Below are 19,179 nucleotides of genomic sequence, written 5' to 3'. Positions count from 1 at the left end.
TCTCTTTTCACTGCACTGACTTCGCATTTAATGCTATAGATTTGATTCATACTGGTCTAGCGCCCAATATCTACATTACTATATTTTTGTTAGCAGTGTGGGTGCATATAAAAGAAAGATATACACAACTAACAGGAGCTGTACAAAGATATAATTCCCGTAAACATTGGCCCTCATTCCGAGTTGATCGGTCGCAAGGCGAATTTAGCAGAGTTACACACGCTAAGCCGCCGCCTACTGGGAGTGTATCTTAGCATCTTAAAATTGCGACCGATGTATTCGCAATATTGCGATCACAAACTACTTAGCAGTTTTAGAGTAGCTCCACACTTACTCTGCCTGTGCGATCAGTTCAGTGCTTGTCGTTCCTGGTTTGACGTCACAAACACACCCAGCGTTCGCCCAGACACTCCCCCGTTTCTCCGGCCACTCCTGCGTTTTTTCCGGAAACGGTAGCGTTTTCAGCCACACGCCCATAAAACGCCGTGTTTCCGCCCAGTAACACCCATTTCCTGTCAATCACATTACGATCGCCGGAGCGATGAAAAAGCCGTGAGTAAAAATACTATCTTCATTGTTAAATTACTTGGCGCAGTCGCAGTGCGAATATTGCGCATGCGTACTAAGCGGATTTTCATTGCGATGCGATGAAAAATACCGAGCGAACGACTCGGAATGAGGGCCATTGTTCCTGTCTGACACAGAGTTGTTTCTAAGTCCCAAACTTACTTCAGTTGCCTATTAAGCTCCTCAACATAGTTCTTCTGGTCCAGTATTGCAGAAATGTGCACGTTTCTAAGAGAGAGAGAAATGTTTTAGGACATTGTATAATACTGATGACAGACAGCTATGGCTAGATGCACAGTGTCAGTGGCGTCACCGGGTGTGGTGACACCCGGTGCGCACCCTTCATATCCCAGCGCGCCGAGAAGCACGTTCGCAGCAAAAAGGGGCATGGCCTTTAACAAAGGGGGCATGGCCTCGTGGGGACGTCACTCCGGGGGCTGTACTGGGCTGCCCCCGGAGACTGTCTGCAGCGCTGTTGGCTCCTCTGCTATGACAGGAGCCGGGTGCTGTAGCAGACTTTCACACTGCAGCGCTCGGCTCCTGTCACTGCGGAGGAGCCACAGTGTGGTGTCACCCCTTCTAGGCGTCACACCCGGATGCAGGCCGCACCCCCCGCACCCGGCTTGTGACGCCAATGCACAGTGTCATAGCATGCAGAGTGGGCAGTATTGTACATTTATAAGTGATCATAGGAAGCTGACCTGGGATTTACATTTTGTGCCACCATTCGGCAATGTATTGAGATGCCCCATTTCCTGCCCATGCCCAACGACCTGGGATTTACATTTTGTGCCACCATTCGACAATGTATTGAGATGCCCCATTTCCTTCCCATGCCCAACGACCTGGGATTTACATTTTGTGCCACCATTCGGCAATGTATTGAGATGCCCCATTTCCTTCCCATCCCCCACTTCTTCAGTTCTCCATGGTTCCAATGCCCAGTGCTTTGCATTTGCAGCAAATAAATACATGGAAATATATTTCCCAAACTAAGCTCATGTTTATTTTATTTTTATTAATGATTATAACATGTAAGTGTTGAATATTAATCTAGAAATTAAGAATAACAAAAGCATCACATAAGGACCAGACCTACAGTAAGTGACCTCTGCATAAATACAGGCCTGATAAGAAACAGTCACAAAGAATAACAGCAACAGTTCATTACATATAAACGTGATCTTTGTAAATGCGTAAAATGAGGAAGAGATCTAAAAAAAAGGATACACTCCACTAACAATACATCAGATCCCATAAAACCAAAGAGATTTTTAGTATGTGCCCAACTAACAGTAAAAAACAAAAGTCACAAATAAAATATCTCTGCTGACATGTATGAGTCCTCTTTCCTGCCTGATCCAGTCGATCTTCATTTACTTTCTATGTGTGTTTCATATGTATGAACGGGATCCGGTCTGAAGATCGACAGTGTCTAGGTCGACAATGTTTAGGTCGACCACTATAGGTCGACAGTCAGTAGGTCGGCAGGGTCAGAAGGTCGACATGTTCTAGGTCGACAGGTCAAAAGGTCGACATGTTTGTTTGTTTTTTATTATTTTTCATACTTAATAAACCACGTAGACCACGACTGAAACGGTAATCTGTGCCGAGCGAAGCGAGGCACCTTGCCCGAAGCATGGCGAGCGAAGCAAGCCATGCGAGGGGACACTGTGCACTAATTGGGGTTCCTGGTCACTCTACGAAGAAAATGACACAAAAAAACATAAAAAACTCATGTCGACCTTTTGACCTGTCGACCTAGAACATGTCGACCTTCTGACCCTGTCAACCTAGTGACTGTCGACCTATAGTGGTCGACCTAAATATTGTTGACCTAGACACTGTCGATCTAATGATCCACACCCGTTTGAACTCTTAAAATTTCTTATATATCAATTCCTATATAATATTTTTATATTATACACAATGGATGACATTAAATCTCATTTATGGGAGATCATAATAAGCAGGCGCATAGAGCTTTGTTATGTACACAAATGCACTTATTTGTCTAGCTGCAAATTCTGCGAGTTATGGAACTACACCCAGTTTTCCTGGACTAGCCAGAAATCAGTGTGATAGTTACATAGTTTATGAGGTTGAAAAAAGACAAGTTGTCCATCGAGTTCAACCTATTTGTGTTCTCCTACTCTGTATTATTTTCAGGACTAATTTTATCTGTTGATAAAGTCATCCGTTGTGTTGTATTTCCTCATTTTATTATAACTATAGTACGTAATCTATACACCATAATAACCCTGTATATCCTTATCCATTAAGAATTTATCTAGCCCATTCTTAAAAGTATTGACCGATTCTGCCATCACTACTCTCTCAGGCAGTGAGGGGCAGATGTATTAACCTGTAGAAGGCATAAGGAAGTGATAAACCAGTGATATGTGCAAGGTGATAAAGGCACCAGCCAATCAGATCCAAACTGTTCATTTACATATTGGAACTGATTGGCTGGTGCCATTATCACCTTGCACATATCACTGGTTTATCACTTCCTTATGCCTTCTCCAGGTTAATACATCTACCCCAGAATTCCAAACTCGTATTGTCCTTACTGTGAAAAAACCTTTCCACCTCTGTGTGCGGAATCTCCTCTACTCTAACCTAAGCGGATGTCCACGTGTCTTCTGTGTTGGTCTTACCAAAAACAGATCCCCCGCAAGATCTGTGTATTGTCCCCTTAATTATTTATAAATGTTGATCATGTCTCCTCTTAAGCTCCTCTTTTCCAGTGTGAACATGTGAAAACCTTGCTTGTCTTTCCTGGTATTCCAGCGTCTCCATCCCCTTAATCAGTTTGGTTGCCCGCCTCTGAACCTTTCCTGGTTCCAGGATATCCTTTTTGTAGTAAGGTGCCCAGAACTGTGCACAGTATTCCAGATGGGGCCTCACTAGGGCTTTATATAGTGGGAGTATAACACTCTCATCCCTTACATCAATACCCCTCTTTATGCATGCTAGTAACTTGCTTGCCTTTTTTGCTGCTATCCTACATTGGGTGCTGCTGCTAAGTTTGTTATCTATGTGAACATCAAAATCTTTTTTTAAGTACGGAGTCCCCTAAAATCACCCCATTTAGTATGTAGGTGTTATTTTTGTTCTTGCTACCAAGGTGCATTACCTTACACTTGTCTGTATTGAAACTCATTCTCCATTTTGCTGCCCATGAGTCCAGTTTAAATAAATCGATCTGGAGAGAGTCAGCATCTCCCTCTGAATTTTTGGTGATGGTAATGAAAAGTCCATCCTACTAACCTGATAGGGGCTACCGTCTTCATTCATCTCAACTTTTTGTCTGGAAGACACTGCTCATCTTATTCTACAGGCAATAGGTTCTAGTGCAGAATGCTTCCATTTGGTCTGTCAACTTTCATTTAATGTCCTAAATTATTGTTACAAGTTGTTCAGATTTTAACTTATCTAGATACACAGTATATCCTCCAAAAGCTAAGTCCAAATAATTACTACGTGACATCCAAATAGCCATGAACCTGCTTCAGGAGCATAGATGCGGTGGGGGGTGGTCAATTAGCGCTGTCTTTTCAACCAGTCGAAGAAGAGGCATTTTTGCCTGTTTTTAGCTTGAATCTACATTCAACCTATTCAATGCCCGTGCCGTTATTTCGACTGGTCAGAAAATCCGGCACTGTCGAAAACCATGTGTATCGGCGAATTCGCCGCTGATACACACGTTTTGGCGAATTTGCCCATGCAGATTCCACACAAAAAAATTTGAAATGGCATGGGTGAAAATGGATTAAAAAACGGGTGAAAATGTCTGCAATTAAATACCTACTGTATCTGTTAAACTGGATCAAGATTCAGGTTCCTCCAAGCTGAGATTTCTGGAGGTGATTTTAAAAACAAAATGCATCTAATTGTTGTCGCCAGTAAATCACCAAACAATATTAAAAAACAATTAATTTGTTTTTCAGTGACACTCCATTACAATACCAAAGATCTGCAGTCAGTTAATTGGAAACTTGGGCTGTAGTCGGCATCCTGACGGTCACAATCCCAAACATCAAAATACTTGCGGTGGGATCCCAACAGGGTGAAACAGGTGAAAATGCTGATAACTTGAAGCGGTAACAATGAGGGTTAGGGTTAGACTGCTGGAGGGGTGGGGGAGGGATTTTAGGGATAGGCTGCGGAGGAGGTGTGTGTGGGGTTTTAGGGTTAGGCTGTGAGGTAGTATGGTTAGGGTTAGGCTGGGGGGGTTAGGGTTAGGCTACCAGGGAGGGGGGGGGGGGTAGTATGTCAGGGTTAGACTGTGGGGAAGTACAGTTAGGGTTAGGTGGCGGGGAGGGGTGTGGAAGGTTTGGGTTAGAGTTGGGTTGTTGTTGTTAGGGTTAGCCGTAGGATACTTACCAAAGATTGACAACATTTTCACATTTGGAATCCTGCTGCCAGCATTCTGTCGGGATTCTGAATGTCGGGATTTTGTCCACAACCCCCATGACACAGCTCAGACCATTACAGATGGATTTTCACAGACAATGTAACAAAAATTATAGGACCTGTCTCTGATTTATGTAAAGACAGCAAAAATGGTGAGACAATGGGGGGAATTCAATTTCAGGCGAAAGTGATACATTTTCACGGGAGTTAATTTGTGGTGCATATCACCTGTTGATTTCACTTAGCATCGGTATGTGGGTGTTAACTTATCATGCAGTCCAATTACAAAATGGGTGTGTCAAAGTCAGAAAAATATCCCCATGCACGTTGCCATATTTGCACCGCACACTGGTCCGTGCTGCGCATGCGTACGCTCTCCCGTGAAGGCGCATACCCGCAATAGCGTGCACTCGCAGGCGCGGTATGCGTATTTACGGTAGAGTTTATGTAGTCGTAGCGTGCGACTCATTCGTTACATATTTTCACAATTAATGTAGTTTATAGATCATGATCCCTTTGATAGTTTCTGAAAGTTTGGTTAATATAGAAGGTCCCTGAGCTAAGGAATCCCTCTTTGTATCGTACGAAGGGTCTAACAGGAATCATACAGCAGTGTTTGGTACCCATCGGAAGAGTATTTAATTAGCAATATTCCGGTGTTGGTTTGGAGCGTATTAATCGCTCGTGCGAATAGTTATGGACATAAGAAGTTTATGTCCATTTCTACTATTTACTCATACTCAGGTATGCGGCGGGAAACCTAGTTCCCCACCCACCTGAGCTGTTTGAAATCGTCACAGCCCACCTGTATGAATCAACCTATGACCTTTTGTTATGATGCAGGGCCGAATTCCGACGTCCAATGGACAATGGGATTGTAGGGACTGTAGGATTGCATTGTGTGTGGGGCATAAATAGGCAGGCCGACCACATCCAGCTCTCACTCTTCAACGGTTCTCATTGCTGAAAATCGGGTGCTGGATGTCCAGGCGCATGCGATCGTTTACCCTTGTGCGTAAGTTTCTCTCCGTAATCATTGTCTTTCTGTGAGCCAATTTCTCTCATCTCATCTCTCTCTCTCTCTCTCTCTCTCTCTCTCTTTCCCTTCTCTTTCTCTCGTATCTCCCCTAGACTAGTATTGTATTGTATTAGATAGTATTGTATTTTGGTTAGGAAGTCTTTGTTATATTGTAGTGTATCATTTGTACTGTTATCCCCTTTTTACAAGTATACTAGATATAATACAGTTAATAGGCTTTGGACCCTAAACCAGTATCTGTGTATTTCCTATAGTGTTAAGTGTTCACTTGAGCGTCGGTGACGCTCAAGCAGCTTTGTAGTTAGTCAGGTTACACAAGGTTGCACTTACACCCTGTATTCACATTAAGGTATTCCGTGTATTTCATTGGTATAAGGTTTAGACATAAAGGTATAGCGTTGTGAGCGTCTGCGCCGCTGGTGATCTCCTCGTGGTCTCGAGCGTCCGCTACGCCATAGCGAATCATTACTCTAGTCATAGCCAATAACGTGTCCTGTGATCGCTGGGCCGTGAGCGAACGTGACGCTTGAGCGTCTCGCCTACGGCTGAGCGATCGTTACGCAACTAGCGTACCATTACGGTACTTCTTAAGTAAACAGCGTACAGTGTTCTTAGCTTCATAAAGGGTTGTTTATACGACAAGGGAATTTAGCATTGTCAATTGGGGACTCGTCCTATCCTTCTCATATCTGCACTAGGTAGATCAGCAGACATTATCCCCCCAGCAAAGGGTGGGAGGTTGTCTCGCAGTGCTGACGGGATAAGCGTCTGCTTCGCTTAGATAAAGAGTGCTGAAGGAATCCGGGAACCGGAAGTAAGAACAAAACGCTTGTGTCTTTTAAAACTGTTTTATTTCTCTTCTGTCTTGCGTATACACGCACACATACATTTATCTGCATTTCTTTTTCAAAATTTCGTATATCACTATTCCTGTTTGCCAAGTTTTATAGTTGATAGAAAGTGCAAAAAGAGATTTGCTGTTATTTCATAGTAGAGGTAATAGTTAAAGTATAGACCAACACACGGCTTGTCTGGGAGATAAGACAGTCAGTGTGGTGTGCGGTAGATGATCAGGGATCATCTACATTGATAAAGGTAGAAATTGTGTTACGGTGGATCTTTGTTTTGCGTACACGTGTCCCTAACAAAAGACTTGCGTACGCAATCCAAACGGCAGACGCACGCAGCGTACATTACGCAACGTAGCGTCTGATTACGCAACGTAGCTCAAGTCACGAAAAGTTGAATTAGCGCAAAGCGATAATTAGCGCAAAGGCGATAAGTAACGCACAGCGGTAAATAACGCAAATCTATTTTTGGAAAAATCTGAAATTTAGTTTAACAGATCCTGCTCCTAATTAGTAACACTGTTGGACTGAAGACAATTTCTGCGCAGAAATAGATATAGAAACAAAAGTGTACATATGTTGAGTGAGTGTGGTTTTGTATACAAAAGTTTATATAACTTTAAGGTGGAACCAAAAGGAAAGTCGGGTACTCGTCAAGGGACACACGTGTAAGTGACATATATGGTGGCTAGGGAGGCATCCCTGGTTAAATAATATTTGAGCATTAGAGTATAGCGGACCATAAGGTAACAGACCAGGAGGTCATTAACAGAAGGTAACAAGACCAGGAGGTCGTAAGGTACTAAGAGGTCCGCTATAAAAGTCCAGTGGCACAACGCCTGGGGTGTTGGTGCAGAACCCATATAGGCCATAAGCTCTTGCTGAAGGAATCGCGGCCGGAAACATCGATTCCATTGATCTTTCAGTACATGACAAGTAGTGCTTATGTACTGAACGATTGGACCGCACGTAATTGTGTGCAGTAGTTAGTAATCTGACCTAATACCATTAGAGTAAAGTGGTCACAAACGCTATCTGTACATTCTGACGTGATTTGTGTAATTTTTTTATTTTTGGAAGGGAAGTTCGCTGGTCACTCAGGAACTATCTAACAACCCCACCTTTACTGGAAAGAGTAAGTGTCCTGCGGGTAACCCTCATATGTTCCAGTAAACTGAAGGTTCCATAGGGGCCCTGTATCGAGTACGCCAGCACCATATCGGTGTGATCAGGTCGTATTGGTCGAGGTGGGCGAGTGAGTGGGGTACTCGGTAAACCGCCACCGCCGGCCTACTGTGGAGTAATTTGGTTGTCTGTAAAGGCTTGCTGAAAACCTTGATACAGAAATCCAAGGAGGACTAAGCAACACCTGCAGACTATGGGGGCCAGTTGCTCAGGTAGGGGGCGATCAACCCTGGTTCAGGTTGATTCTGTGAACCGACCAGTTGGGTCGGCACGATATGTAATGTGTGAAAAATATGGAAGTCACACCGAATCTTTATGTGATGAATGGGAGAGAATGACTGTACAAGACAGGGACAAATTCCCAAGAATAGGTAGCTTCAGTCCAGACGTGTTACAAAATTTAAGGAGGAGGATATGTCTCGTAAAATCATCAAAGAGACGAATTCAGCATCATGATTACTTACAGTTATGGCACCAGGAAGGTGAGATACAGAGAGGTTTGGCTCTGGCGGCGGGATCTGGGGCAGTCAGGAAGCTGATAGCCACAGCTCCACCTCCACCATACATTGCAGGAGAGAAGTTGATTACGGAGAGAAACGCACTGGGTTGTAAAACACAAACTCTTAGTAACCCTGTAAATGTTAATGATGTTAACCAAATAACTCATGCAAGTATTAACCCGTGCAAGATGTACCCTGTTTTGAACCTTCCTCAGGAGTGTGATCAAGAAGAAGATTCGGCAACAATTTCAGCGCTCTCTCTAGCGGCCACCATATCAGAAACCACAGTGGGAACTGCACCACCCACGAGATTAGTGAAGGCCCCTAGCGGAGGGATAGGTGAGGTCGTGTCAACGGGTAAGTACGGCACCATGCACTACACTGAAACAATTGTACCACAAGTTGTAGAATCTACGCAGAATGAGGCTGTTAGAATTGCTCCTGTAAAGGTGATAGTAGTTCCCAATGGGAAAACAGATGCATCAGGAGCCACACCCGTCAGGAACATTGCCATGTATTGCCCGTTCACTAGAATGGAATTGAGGACCATAGTGTCTGAATTCCCAGACCCCAGAAAAGATTTAGTGGCAAGCCAAAAATACATCAGGGATCTAGGAAACACTTTAGAGCCCAATAATAAGGATTGGCAGATAGTGCTAAGAGCTTGCTTACCTTCCAATGTCGACTCAGTTAAATTCTTGGCTGATTGTGGACTAGATAAAGATGTACCGCTTACAGATGTGTACGACCAGGATAATGTAAAAAGGATAAATTTACAGCTAAAGGAGTATTTCCCAGCCGTTGTTAAATGGAATAAAATATTTTCCATTAAGCAAAAGGAGTCCGAAACGGCAGCAGAATATTTCCACCGGGCACTATCAGAAATGGCAAAATACACTGGTATAGAAGACATTAAGACCAACCCAAACCATCGAGAAGTAGCAGTATCTGTACTGATGGATGGTTTGAAAGAAACATTAAAGGCTAGGGTACAGACCACACAACCATGTTGGCGAGGTCTGTCAGTGTCCACCTTGAGAGAGGCTGCTGTTGATCACGACAAAAACATCACTAGACACAGGGAGTCGCAAAGTGATAAGTTGATGTCCGTAAGTATACAGGCGCTGACCACAAGGCAGCCTGCGTATGTACCACCGAATCCTGTGGGTAAGGCAAGTGTAATAACATGTTTTTCTTGTAACAGACCGGGACACTTTGCACGAGAATGTAGAACAAAGAATGTACAAAGATCTTTTCAACCCCCTAGACAACAACACAACACACGACATTGGGAGCAGGGTCCACAGAGGCGGAGTTTTGAGCCACATACAGGGGAAACAAAAAGATATCCCCCGAACAGAGACTGGCAGGCCTCTGGTAGTTCCCAGCTAACTCCCCCACAAGTAGTTGCTGCCAATGGGATTCAGGGAGGTCAGCATACCCAATAGGGGTGTGGCCACACCTGTAATCTGCAGCCAGTTAAATTGATTGCCAGTCTTGGAAGCGAACCAGAGATTGCAATCAATGTAGCTGGTAAAACTTTAAACTTTCTTGTAGACACAGGGGCGGCCAAGTCAGTGATAAATTCGACAGTGGGCATGAGAACCACTGGTAGGACAATTCCAGCCATGGGAGTAACAGGAGTAGTCCAGCACTACCCTGTTAGCAAACCAGCCGAGATTACAATAGGGCCTTTGCATACCAAGCATTCCTTTTTGCTGGCTGCATCGGCACCAACTAATCTCCTGGGGAGAGACTTACTATGTAAAATGGGTTGCGTCATTTATTGTACTCCTGAAGGTGTATTCCTGGACATACCTGAGAATCACGCTCAGGAGGTACGAGACATGTTAGACTCCCCATCAAAATTAATGTCACATTCCATTATGACAAATAGGAACCCATCCCAAGTAGAAGAGATGACATCTCAGATACCAGAGTCACTTTGGACAAAAGATGGACAGGACACTGGATTAATGGCAAACGTAGCTCCAGTAGTTGTACAAGTAAAAGATGGTAGGATAGCTCCAAAAATCCCACAGTATCCTCTGAAGCCAGAGGTGGAGTTAGGAGTTTTCCCAGTAATAGAACGCTTGCTGCAACAGGGCATTCTGGTAAGAACGTCCAGCACAGCCAATAGTCCCATCTTCCCTGTTAAAAAGAGTGGGGGGAGGGGTTACAGGCTAGTGCAGGATCTAAGGGGGATTAACAAAATAGTTGAGAGTCAGTTCCCCGTAGTGCCTAATCCAGCTGTCATCCTAATGCAAATTCCTCCCACTGCCAAATTTTTCACTGTTATTGACCTCTGCTCCGCTTTCTTTTCGGTACCTCTGCACCCTGACAGCCAATATTTGTTTGCATTCACATACAGAGGAGTCCAATACACGTGGACTCGGCTACCCCAAGGTTTCATAGATAGTCCAAGTATATTTTCTCAGGCTTTGCATGATTGTTTACAGTCTTTCCAACCAGACAGTGGATCAGTATTGATACAGTATGTGGACGATTTATTACTGTGTTCAGATTCACTGGAAGCATCTCTGAAGGATACGAAACAGCTCCTGTTTCATCTTTCAGACACAGGTCACAAGGTTTCCAAAGACAAGTTACAATTATGCCAAACTAAGGTAAAATATTTGGGACACTGTCTAACACAAGGACTGAGACACCTGACCGCTGATAGAATCCAAGCCATTAGAGACATGACACTGCCACAAACCCAGCAACAGATCAGGACGTTTTTAGGAATGTGTGGGTATTGCCGTAATTGGATCCCAGGGTTTTCCATATTGGCGTTACCTTTGCAGGAAATGGTCTCTTCAAACAAACCTGATCGGATTTCGCATACAGATGAACCCGAAACAGCATTTGAGAGACTCAAACAGTGCCTAACGCAGGCACCAGCACTAGGTATGCCAGACTATGGGAAACCCTTTGAACTATACGGAACAGAAAGTGCTGGGTGCGCAGCAGGTGTACTAACCCAAAAACACGGTGACGCCAGCAGGCCAGTCGCATACTACAGCGCCCAGCTAGACACGGTAGCGCGATCCCTCCCCACATGCTTGCGTAGCGTTGCGGCGATAGCATTGCTAGTGACGAAAAGCGAAGATGTCGTGCTAGGCCACAACCTCACAATCCATACACCGCATGCGGTATCTGCCTTATTGAATTCTGCCCAAACCAGACACGTCTCATCAGCAAGGTTTACAAGATGGGAATTGGCATTAATGGCCCCAGTAAACATCACCATAAGGAGATGCAGCGCATTAAATCCTGCAACATTTCTCCCAGGTGTGCCTGGTCAGACACAAAGGGTGGAAGGTGAGAGTGATGGGGAAGGAGGATTTAATGCAAAGGGAGATACACATGATTGTATGGAATATTTGACCCAAAATTTCACCGCAAGGCCTGACATCAGTGACAACCCACTGGAAGATGCAGAACTCACGTTCTACACGGACGGTAGTTGTCATAGACAGTCAGACTCGGGAGACTTGTGTACTGGATACGCAGTCGTAGATGACCAAGACACCATAGAAGCGGAACCGCTAGGCCCACCTCACTCAGCCCAGGTTGCTGAACTGGTCGCCCTAACCAGAGCATGTGAATTGGCTAAGGGTAAGTCAGCCAATATCTACACCGATTCTAGATACGCCTTCGGGGTAGTCCATGATTTCGGAGCCCTATGGCGGCTCAGAAATTTCATGACGGCGGCTGGTACACCGATAGCGCATGCAGCTCACATAAAAAGGCTTCTAACAGCGATACAGGAACCCGACAGAGTGGCTGTTATCAAATGTAAAGCACATACATATAGCCAAGACCCAGTATCCCTTGGTAACAGCCGAGCAGACGAAGCCGCAAAGCTTGCAGCTGCTACCCCCATACAGACAGACACCACACAACTGATGGTATTTAATACCATCAACACACAAAAGTTGTGTGAGATGCAGAATTTGTGTTCCACACAGGAAAGAGCAGTCTGGAAGGCAAAGGGATATGGCCAGGAGTCCTCAGGGCTCTGGACGGATGGACATGGTAAACCAGTGGCCCCCAGGGCATACCTTCCATGTCTGGCTGAAGCAGCTCACGGGCTGACTCATCTAGGCAAGGAGGGGATGTGCAAATTGGTAAGAGCATACTGGTGCGCCCCAGGATTCTCCTCTCATGCGAGTAAAAGAGCAATGTCATGCCTTACCTGTCTGAGAAAGAATATTGGAAAAGCAATACCTACAGAACCATCCCATATCCCACCAGCCGGCGGCCCTTTCCAGGTAATACAAATTGACTTCATTCAATTACCCCCATGTCGAAATTTGAAATATGTACTTGTTTGTATAGATGTTTTCTCGAATTGGGTCGAAGCTTTCCCAGCAGCTACAAATACCGCTATGTTTACAGCTAAGAAAATTGTGCAGGAATTTGTATGTAGATATGGTATCCCTAGAATCATTGAAAGTGATAGGGGTACCCATTTTACAGGTGATGTCTTTCAAGGAATGTGTAAGTTGATGGGAATTGATAGCAAGCTGCACACTCCGTACCGTCCACAGGCGAGTGCGAAGGTCGAAAGAGTGAACAGCACTATTAAAAATAAATTGAGTAAAGTAATGGCAGAGACAGGATTGACGTGGCCAGAAGCTTTACCCATTGTTTTGTATAGCATCAGAACCACTCCCAGGTCCCCTCTTAATCTGTCTCCTTTTGAAACCTTGTTTGGTCGACAACCGCATGTCATGATTAACCCTCAGGATGATTTGAAATGTAACAATGAAGTAACTGTAAAGTACTTGATTAACATGAGTAAGCAGTTGAGGAATCAAAATGATAATCTGAAGTTGGTGATTCCTGATTTACCAGATAGTAATTGTCATGACATTGAACCTGGGGATTATGTAATGATACGAAATTTTCTACGCTCAGGTTGTCTTATTGATAGATGGGAAGGACCATACCAGGTCTTATTGACTAGCACCACAGCATTGAAGGTGGCTGAGAGAGAGAGACTTGGGTCCATTCATCCCACTGCAAAAAGGTTGCTGATCCAGAGAAGTCCCGTGATAAGGAACAGACGGTAGAGGTTGTATCACTGGAGTGTCTGTTCCAGGAGGACTGAGGCGGCACCTGAGCCTTGAAGACCGAAAGCAGTTGTCGACTCCCTTCTCCCTTTTATTGTTTTTCTCCACTTCCCATCCCCTCTTCCTTGAAATTTCTTTTTTCCCCCTTCTCATTCTTCTCTATTTCCTCCTCAAAGATGGACTTGCCCCAAGAGACTGTGATCCGGATTTTGATGTTAACCATGATGTTGACCAGAGCAGTCTGTTCCGGCGAGAGTACCATAGAGGTCGAGAGAGGTTCTGGAATGGGTTCCGATTATGATGATGGAGGCGTAGTTTTCCAAGATCAACCAAACCAACAAGCAAAGGCGAGTATCAGAAAACGATCCGATAGAAGAAATTGTGATGGATTGTTAGCTGAAGAAAATTGTATCTGTAGGCTCTGTGATAATCTGGTTGAAGATGGATGCATAAAGAAATGCCAATCTAGTTTTAATATCCATATAGACCGGCATCCATTGAGTGACTATCACTCTTTAGTGGGTAACGTGTTAAACCAAACAGATTGTTGGGTATGCTCTCAAGTACCTCAGGGTCACAGCAAATCAGGGCTAGTACCATTTCCTTTAACGTTAGGGGAGGTACTTGAGCTAAATGGTGGGAGACCGGTGGACCGGAGGTTTAATATCTCCAGCCCTCCTAGTTTGAAGCTCCACCAATACCATGTGGATAGGTCCCTCTTATGTTTCAATATCTCCAATCCCAGAAAACCGGGAAATTGGGAAGTGTCATGGAGCAACCTTACCATGACCTTTTCACACAGAGCAGATAGAATGCCTACAGATACAGAGCTGGTACGCCACATAGCCAGTAGAGGAAAATCTTTTCGGTATCGATATACCTTAGGAAATAGGATTACTAGAGTTGGAGAGGTATCACCAGGATACTGTGCACATATCGTACAAACTGATACGTGCATTAAGCAGATGGAAGAATTAGGGTCAGGAGATTTCACCTGGAAGGTTTGTAACATGGTCATGTCCTTCTCCGTCCCATATGTTCTCCCCGATGACGCATATTTCATATGCGGGAGAAAGGCGTACAAGTGGCTTGCCCCAAACTCTGAAGGATTGTGTTATATTGGAAAAGTATTGCCTGAAGTGATGACTGTAACACATGACAAAATGAAGGACATACACCGTGGTGCCCAAGCTCCTTATACTCACACTCATTACGAGCACCGAGTTAAAAGACAACTGTCAGAAAGGTTAGAGCATCCGGCCTCCGATCTTATCCATGAATCCACCGGGATTCAGGTTCTGGTAGCGTTAGATTTTACTCGCACCGCTCGAGGAGTGATGAATTATAGATACATTTCCGCACTCGCCAATTTGTTAGATAATATCACTGAAATGTATGATGACACGTTTAGATACACTGGAAGAGAACTTCAAGCTTATAAAACAGAACTAGTTCAGCATAGGATGGTTCTTAATTATCTTACAGCAGTAACAGGCGGATATTGTGTTACATTGGCAACACAGTACGGCATAAAGTGTTGCACGTATATCACAAATAGCACCGAGGATCCGGTAGAGGTCATAGACCAAAAGATGGACGATATTCTGCAATTAAAGTGGGAATTTCGTCGAAAACACAATCTCACCCTTGCTGCTGTAGGTAATGAGCTGACTGGTTGGGTGTCATGGTTGAACCCGCGAAATTGGTTCTCCGGTTTGGGGGACTGGGCTCAAGGAGTCATAATGGATGTTGGAAAGTTTCTACTATGTATCTTGGGTGTCGTTATATCGATTGGATTGATATTTAGATGCGGGCAGGCTTTAATGAGGTGCAAACAAAGTACAAAAGTGATGAGCTTGAGGAGCGAGGAAACTGTAATTAACCTGGATTTGATTTATGACCCAATGATAGAAACCAGGATGGGATGAAAATGCGATTATACGGTCCGTTTCTTTCACCTGTTTTTCTGCTTTTCTCCAAGATACAAAGACCCCCTTGGACGAGGAAGTTGACGAGACGCTATACAGACAACAGACAAGCACCAAAGATGAAGTTTTGACCACTTGAGAAATGGACACTTGATGAACTTTGCCATGGATCCCCAGTTTCCCTAGTACTTTTAAACTCACGCTAGCCCAACATTTTTTTTGTAAATCTGATGGCTCAGACAAAGCTATTTGCTCATGCCCAAGGAGCAATACAGCGCAAAGAAGACGACTCTCAACAGATACCGAACACAACTTCGACGACAGATGTACATTTCCCTGACATAGAATATCATTGCATTTTCCATAAGTGTTCTTTATCTTCATCTCTACAACCCTCAGGTAATGACACACATAGACGATAGGGAATACAGGCACAGATATCAGCAACCACATACCTCCCCCATTCATGTATCATCAACTAAAATGTGCTCCCCATTTTGTTCAAAATCCGAAAAGAGCTCTGTAAAGTTTGACAGCCCATCCACAGACCTGTACCACAGGATAAGAAGGAATTCAAATGTATACTTTGCAATACCTCGAAGCTTGATGTACAACACGTACGGCACGATGATACATGACCCCCCAAACATGGATTCATACACACATGCTTCTGCTATCACACTAGGTCATACCCTCTTCACACCTACTCCTCTCTCCTCCCTCACCCAACCATGGAAATGAATTAACCCCTGACATATATTTTTCTCCTTTTGAAATGTTTTAGAAGGTGGCAGTTATTATTGACTGCCAAAGGGTGGACTCTCAAAGTCAGAAAAATATCCCCATGCACGTTGCCATATTTGCACCGCACACTGGTCCGTGCTGCGCATGCGTACGCTCTCCCGTGAAGGCGCATACCCGCAATAGCGTGCACTCGCAGGCGCGGTATGCGTATTTACGGTAGAGTTTATGTAGTCGTAGCGTGCGACTCATTCGTTACATATTTTCACAATTAATGTAGTTTATAGATCATGATCCCTTTGATAGTTTCTGAAAGTTTGGTTAATATAGAAGGTCCCTGAGCTAAGGAATCCCTCTTTGTATCGTACGAAGGGTCTAACAGGAATCATACAGCAGTGTTTGGTACCCATCGGAAGAGTATTTAATTAGCAATATTCCGGTGTTGGTTTGGAGCATATTAATCGCTCGTGCGAATAGTTATGGACATAAGAAGTTTATGTCCATTTCTACTATTTACTCATACTCAGGTTTGCGGCGGGAAACCTAGTTCCCCACCCACCTGAGCTGTTTGAAATCGTCACAGCCCACCTGTATGAATCAACCTATGACCTTTTGTTATGATGCAGGGCCGAATTCCGACGTCCAATGGACAATGGGATTGTAGGGACTGTAGGATTGCATTGTGTGTGGGGCATAAATAGGCAGGCCGACCACATCCAGCTCTCACTCTTCAACGGTTCTCATTGCTGAAAATCGGGTGCTGGATGTCCAGGCGCATGCGATCGTTTACCCTTGTGCGTAAGTTTCTCTCCGTAATCATTGTCTTTCTGTGAGCCAATTTCTCTCATCTCATCTCTCTCTCTCTCTTTCCCTTCTCTTTCTCTCGTATCTCCCCTAGACTAGTATTGTATTGTATTAGATAGTATTGTATTTTGGTTAGGAAGTCTTTGTTATATTGTAGTGTATCATTTGTACTGTTATCCCCTTTTTACAAGTATACTAGATATAATACAGTTAATAGGCTTTGGACCCTAAACCAGTATCTGTGTATTTCCTATAGTGTTAAGTGTTCACTTGAGCGTCGGTGACGCTCAAGCAGCTTTGTAGTTAGTCAGGTTACACAAGGTTGCACTTACACCCTGTATTCACATTAAGGTATTCCGTGTATTTCATTGGTATAAGGTTTAGACATAAAGGTATAGCGTTGTGAGCGTCTGCGCCGCTGGTGATCTCCTCGTGGTCTCGAGCGTCCGCTACGCCATAGCGAATCATTACTCTAGTCATAGCCAATAACGTGTCCTGTGATCGCTGGGCCGTGAGCGAACGTGACGCTTGAGCGTCTCGCCTACGGCTGAGCGATCGTTACGCAACTAGCGTACCATTACGGTACTTCTTAAGTAAACAGCGTACAGTGTTCTTAGCTTCATAAAGGGTTGTTTATACGACAAGGGAATTTAGCATTGTCAGGTGTTAAGTGTTTCACCCGATAATTCTTTCTGGTTTTACACATATTATGTATAGATAAAAATGGGGAAATCTGCCTGTACCCCCAAAAAAGACAAACTAATATTGGATAAAAGTATAGAAGTCTAATAGTGACCATAATAAAAGTACTTAAGGATCTTAAATTGTGCCAAATTTGCTGTTACAGGTTGAGTATCCCTTATCCAAAATTCTAAATACCACATTTTTGGGCCCCCTACTGAGATGACCTATATATATATATATATATATATATATATATACATATATATATATATATATATATATATATATATATATATATACACATAATATATACAATATATATATATATATATATATATATATATATATATATGTCATTATCTCAGTAGGGGACCAAGAAATGTGGGATTTTGATATTTGGATAAGGGATACTCAACCTGTATAAGCAGTTTTCTAAAAGTCTGAAAAAATTATAGAATGCAAGTGTTTTTTTGCAAGATAAATTCTCTACTTAAATGGGGCAGCCCCCACATACCTGTCCACATCAATTAACTAATTTTCCTGCATTTTGCACGCTTTCACCCCAAAAGTGACATGTCAGTAATGGCAAAATTGAGATAATTAAAGCATTCTAAGTGGTTAATTAATCAGGAAGGGTGTCCCAGTGGTTCTGAGTAGAGATGAGCAGGTCCGGTTTTACACGGATTTACTCGGATTTACATGAATCTCCTTATTGGCTATCGGACATCACATGTTTTGGTTAGCCAATAAGAAAAATCCAGAAAATAAGAAATGGCGATAATTCTGGCGTAAAGAACCAAGTAAATCCGAACCCCCTCATCTCTAGTTCTGAGCCAACATTTTTACATTAAAATAGTGATTTTCCCCAACTTTGCACCTACTTAGGAGGTGGTGAAAAACATTTGCGTTAAATCCCATGGAGAATTATTGCGTGTTAACTTCACCTGCAATTGAATTGGCCGATAACCACTTTTCATGAAAAGTGAAAAATTTTCTCTAAAAAATGGGATATCACCCGCATCTGAATTCCCCCTAATGTTTGTTAGTGAATTGTAGCAGGCATTATATATTGTTGTACGCCGCACCATATAAGACCATCACCAAACAGTCTGCTCAGAGTCAATGGTATGTGTAGATTCCAGGAAGGTTAATCTTATTATAATTTATAATAAAGACTCTAAAACTGTTATGGACCCAAAATTAGGCAAGTCCCCAGAAAAATCCTTGCATGCAAGACCCTCGAAATGGAAACTAGGACACTGGCTTTACTTCTTAACCTCCGTTTACTTCTTGATTTTCTCACTCAGACCCCCAGAAAACCTTGAATTGATTAAAAAGATAGTGCAGACTAAAATGATTCATAACTCATCGTCAGAACATGAA

The 19,179-nt window shown here is 43.5% G+C and overlaps 1 protein-coding gene across 4 annotated transcripts in view; it reads right to left on the bottom strand.

Annotated features, from left to right (window-relative positions):
• RUFY2 (RUN and FYVE domain containing 2) overlaps nt 1–19,179 on the bottom strand; it is a 146,770-nt gene that overhangs the window by 56,587 nt on the left and 71,004 nt on the right. For all 4 annotated transcript variants that reach the window (XM_063961579.1, XM_063961578.1, XM_063961581.1 and 1 more), the window contains exon 8: nt 730–795. In XM_063961579.1, the coding sequence (XP_063817649.1) occupies nt 730–795 (66 nt within the window). The remainder of the gene's footprint in view (nt 1–729; nt 796–19,179) is intronic.

The sequence above is a fragment of the Pseudophryne corroboree genome, chromosome 3 (assembly GCF_028390025.1).
Source record: "Pseudophryne corroboree isolate aPseCor3 chromosome 3, aPseCor3.hap2, whole genome shotgun sequence".
Classification (NCBI taxonomy): domain Eukaryota; kingdom Metazoa; phylum Chordata; class Amphibia; order Anura; family Myobatrachidae; genus Pseudophryne; species Pseudophryne corroboree.
The sequence above is the reverse complement of the archived record's forward strand: the minus strand, read 5'-3'. Positions and strand labels throughout refer to the sequence as shown.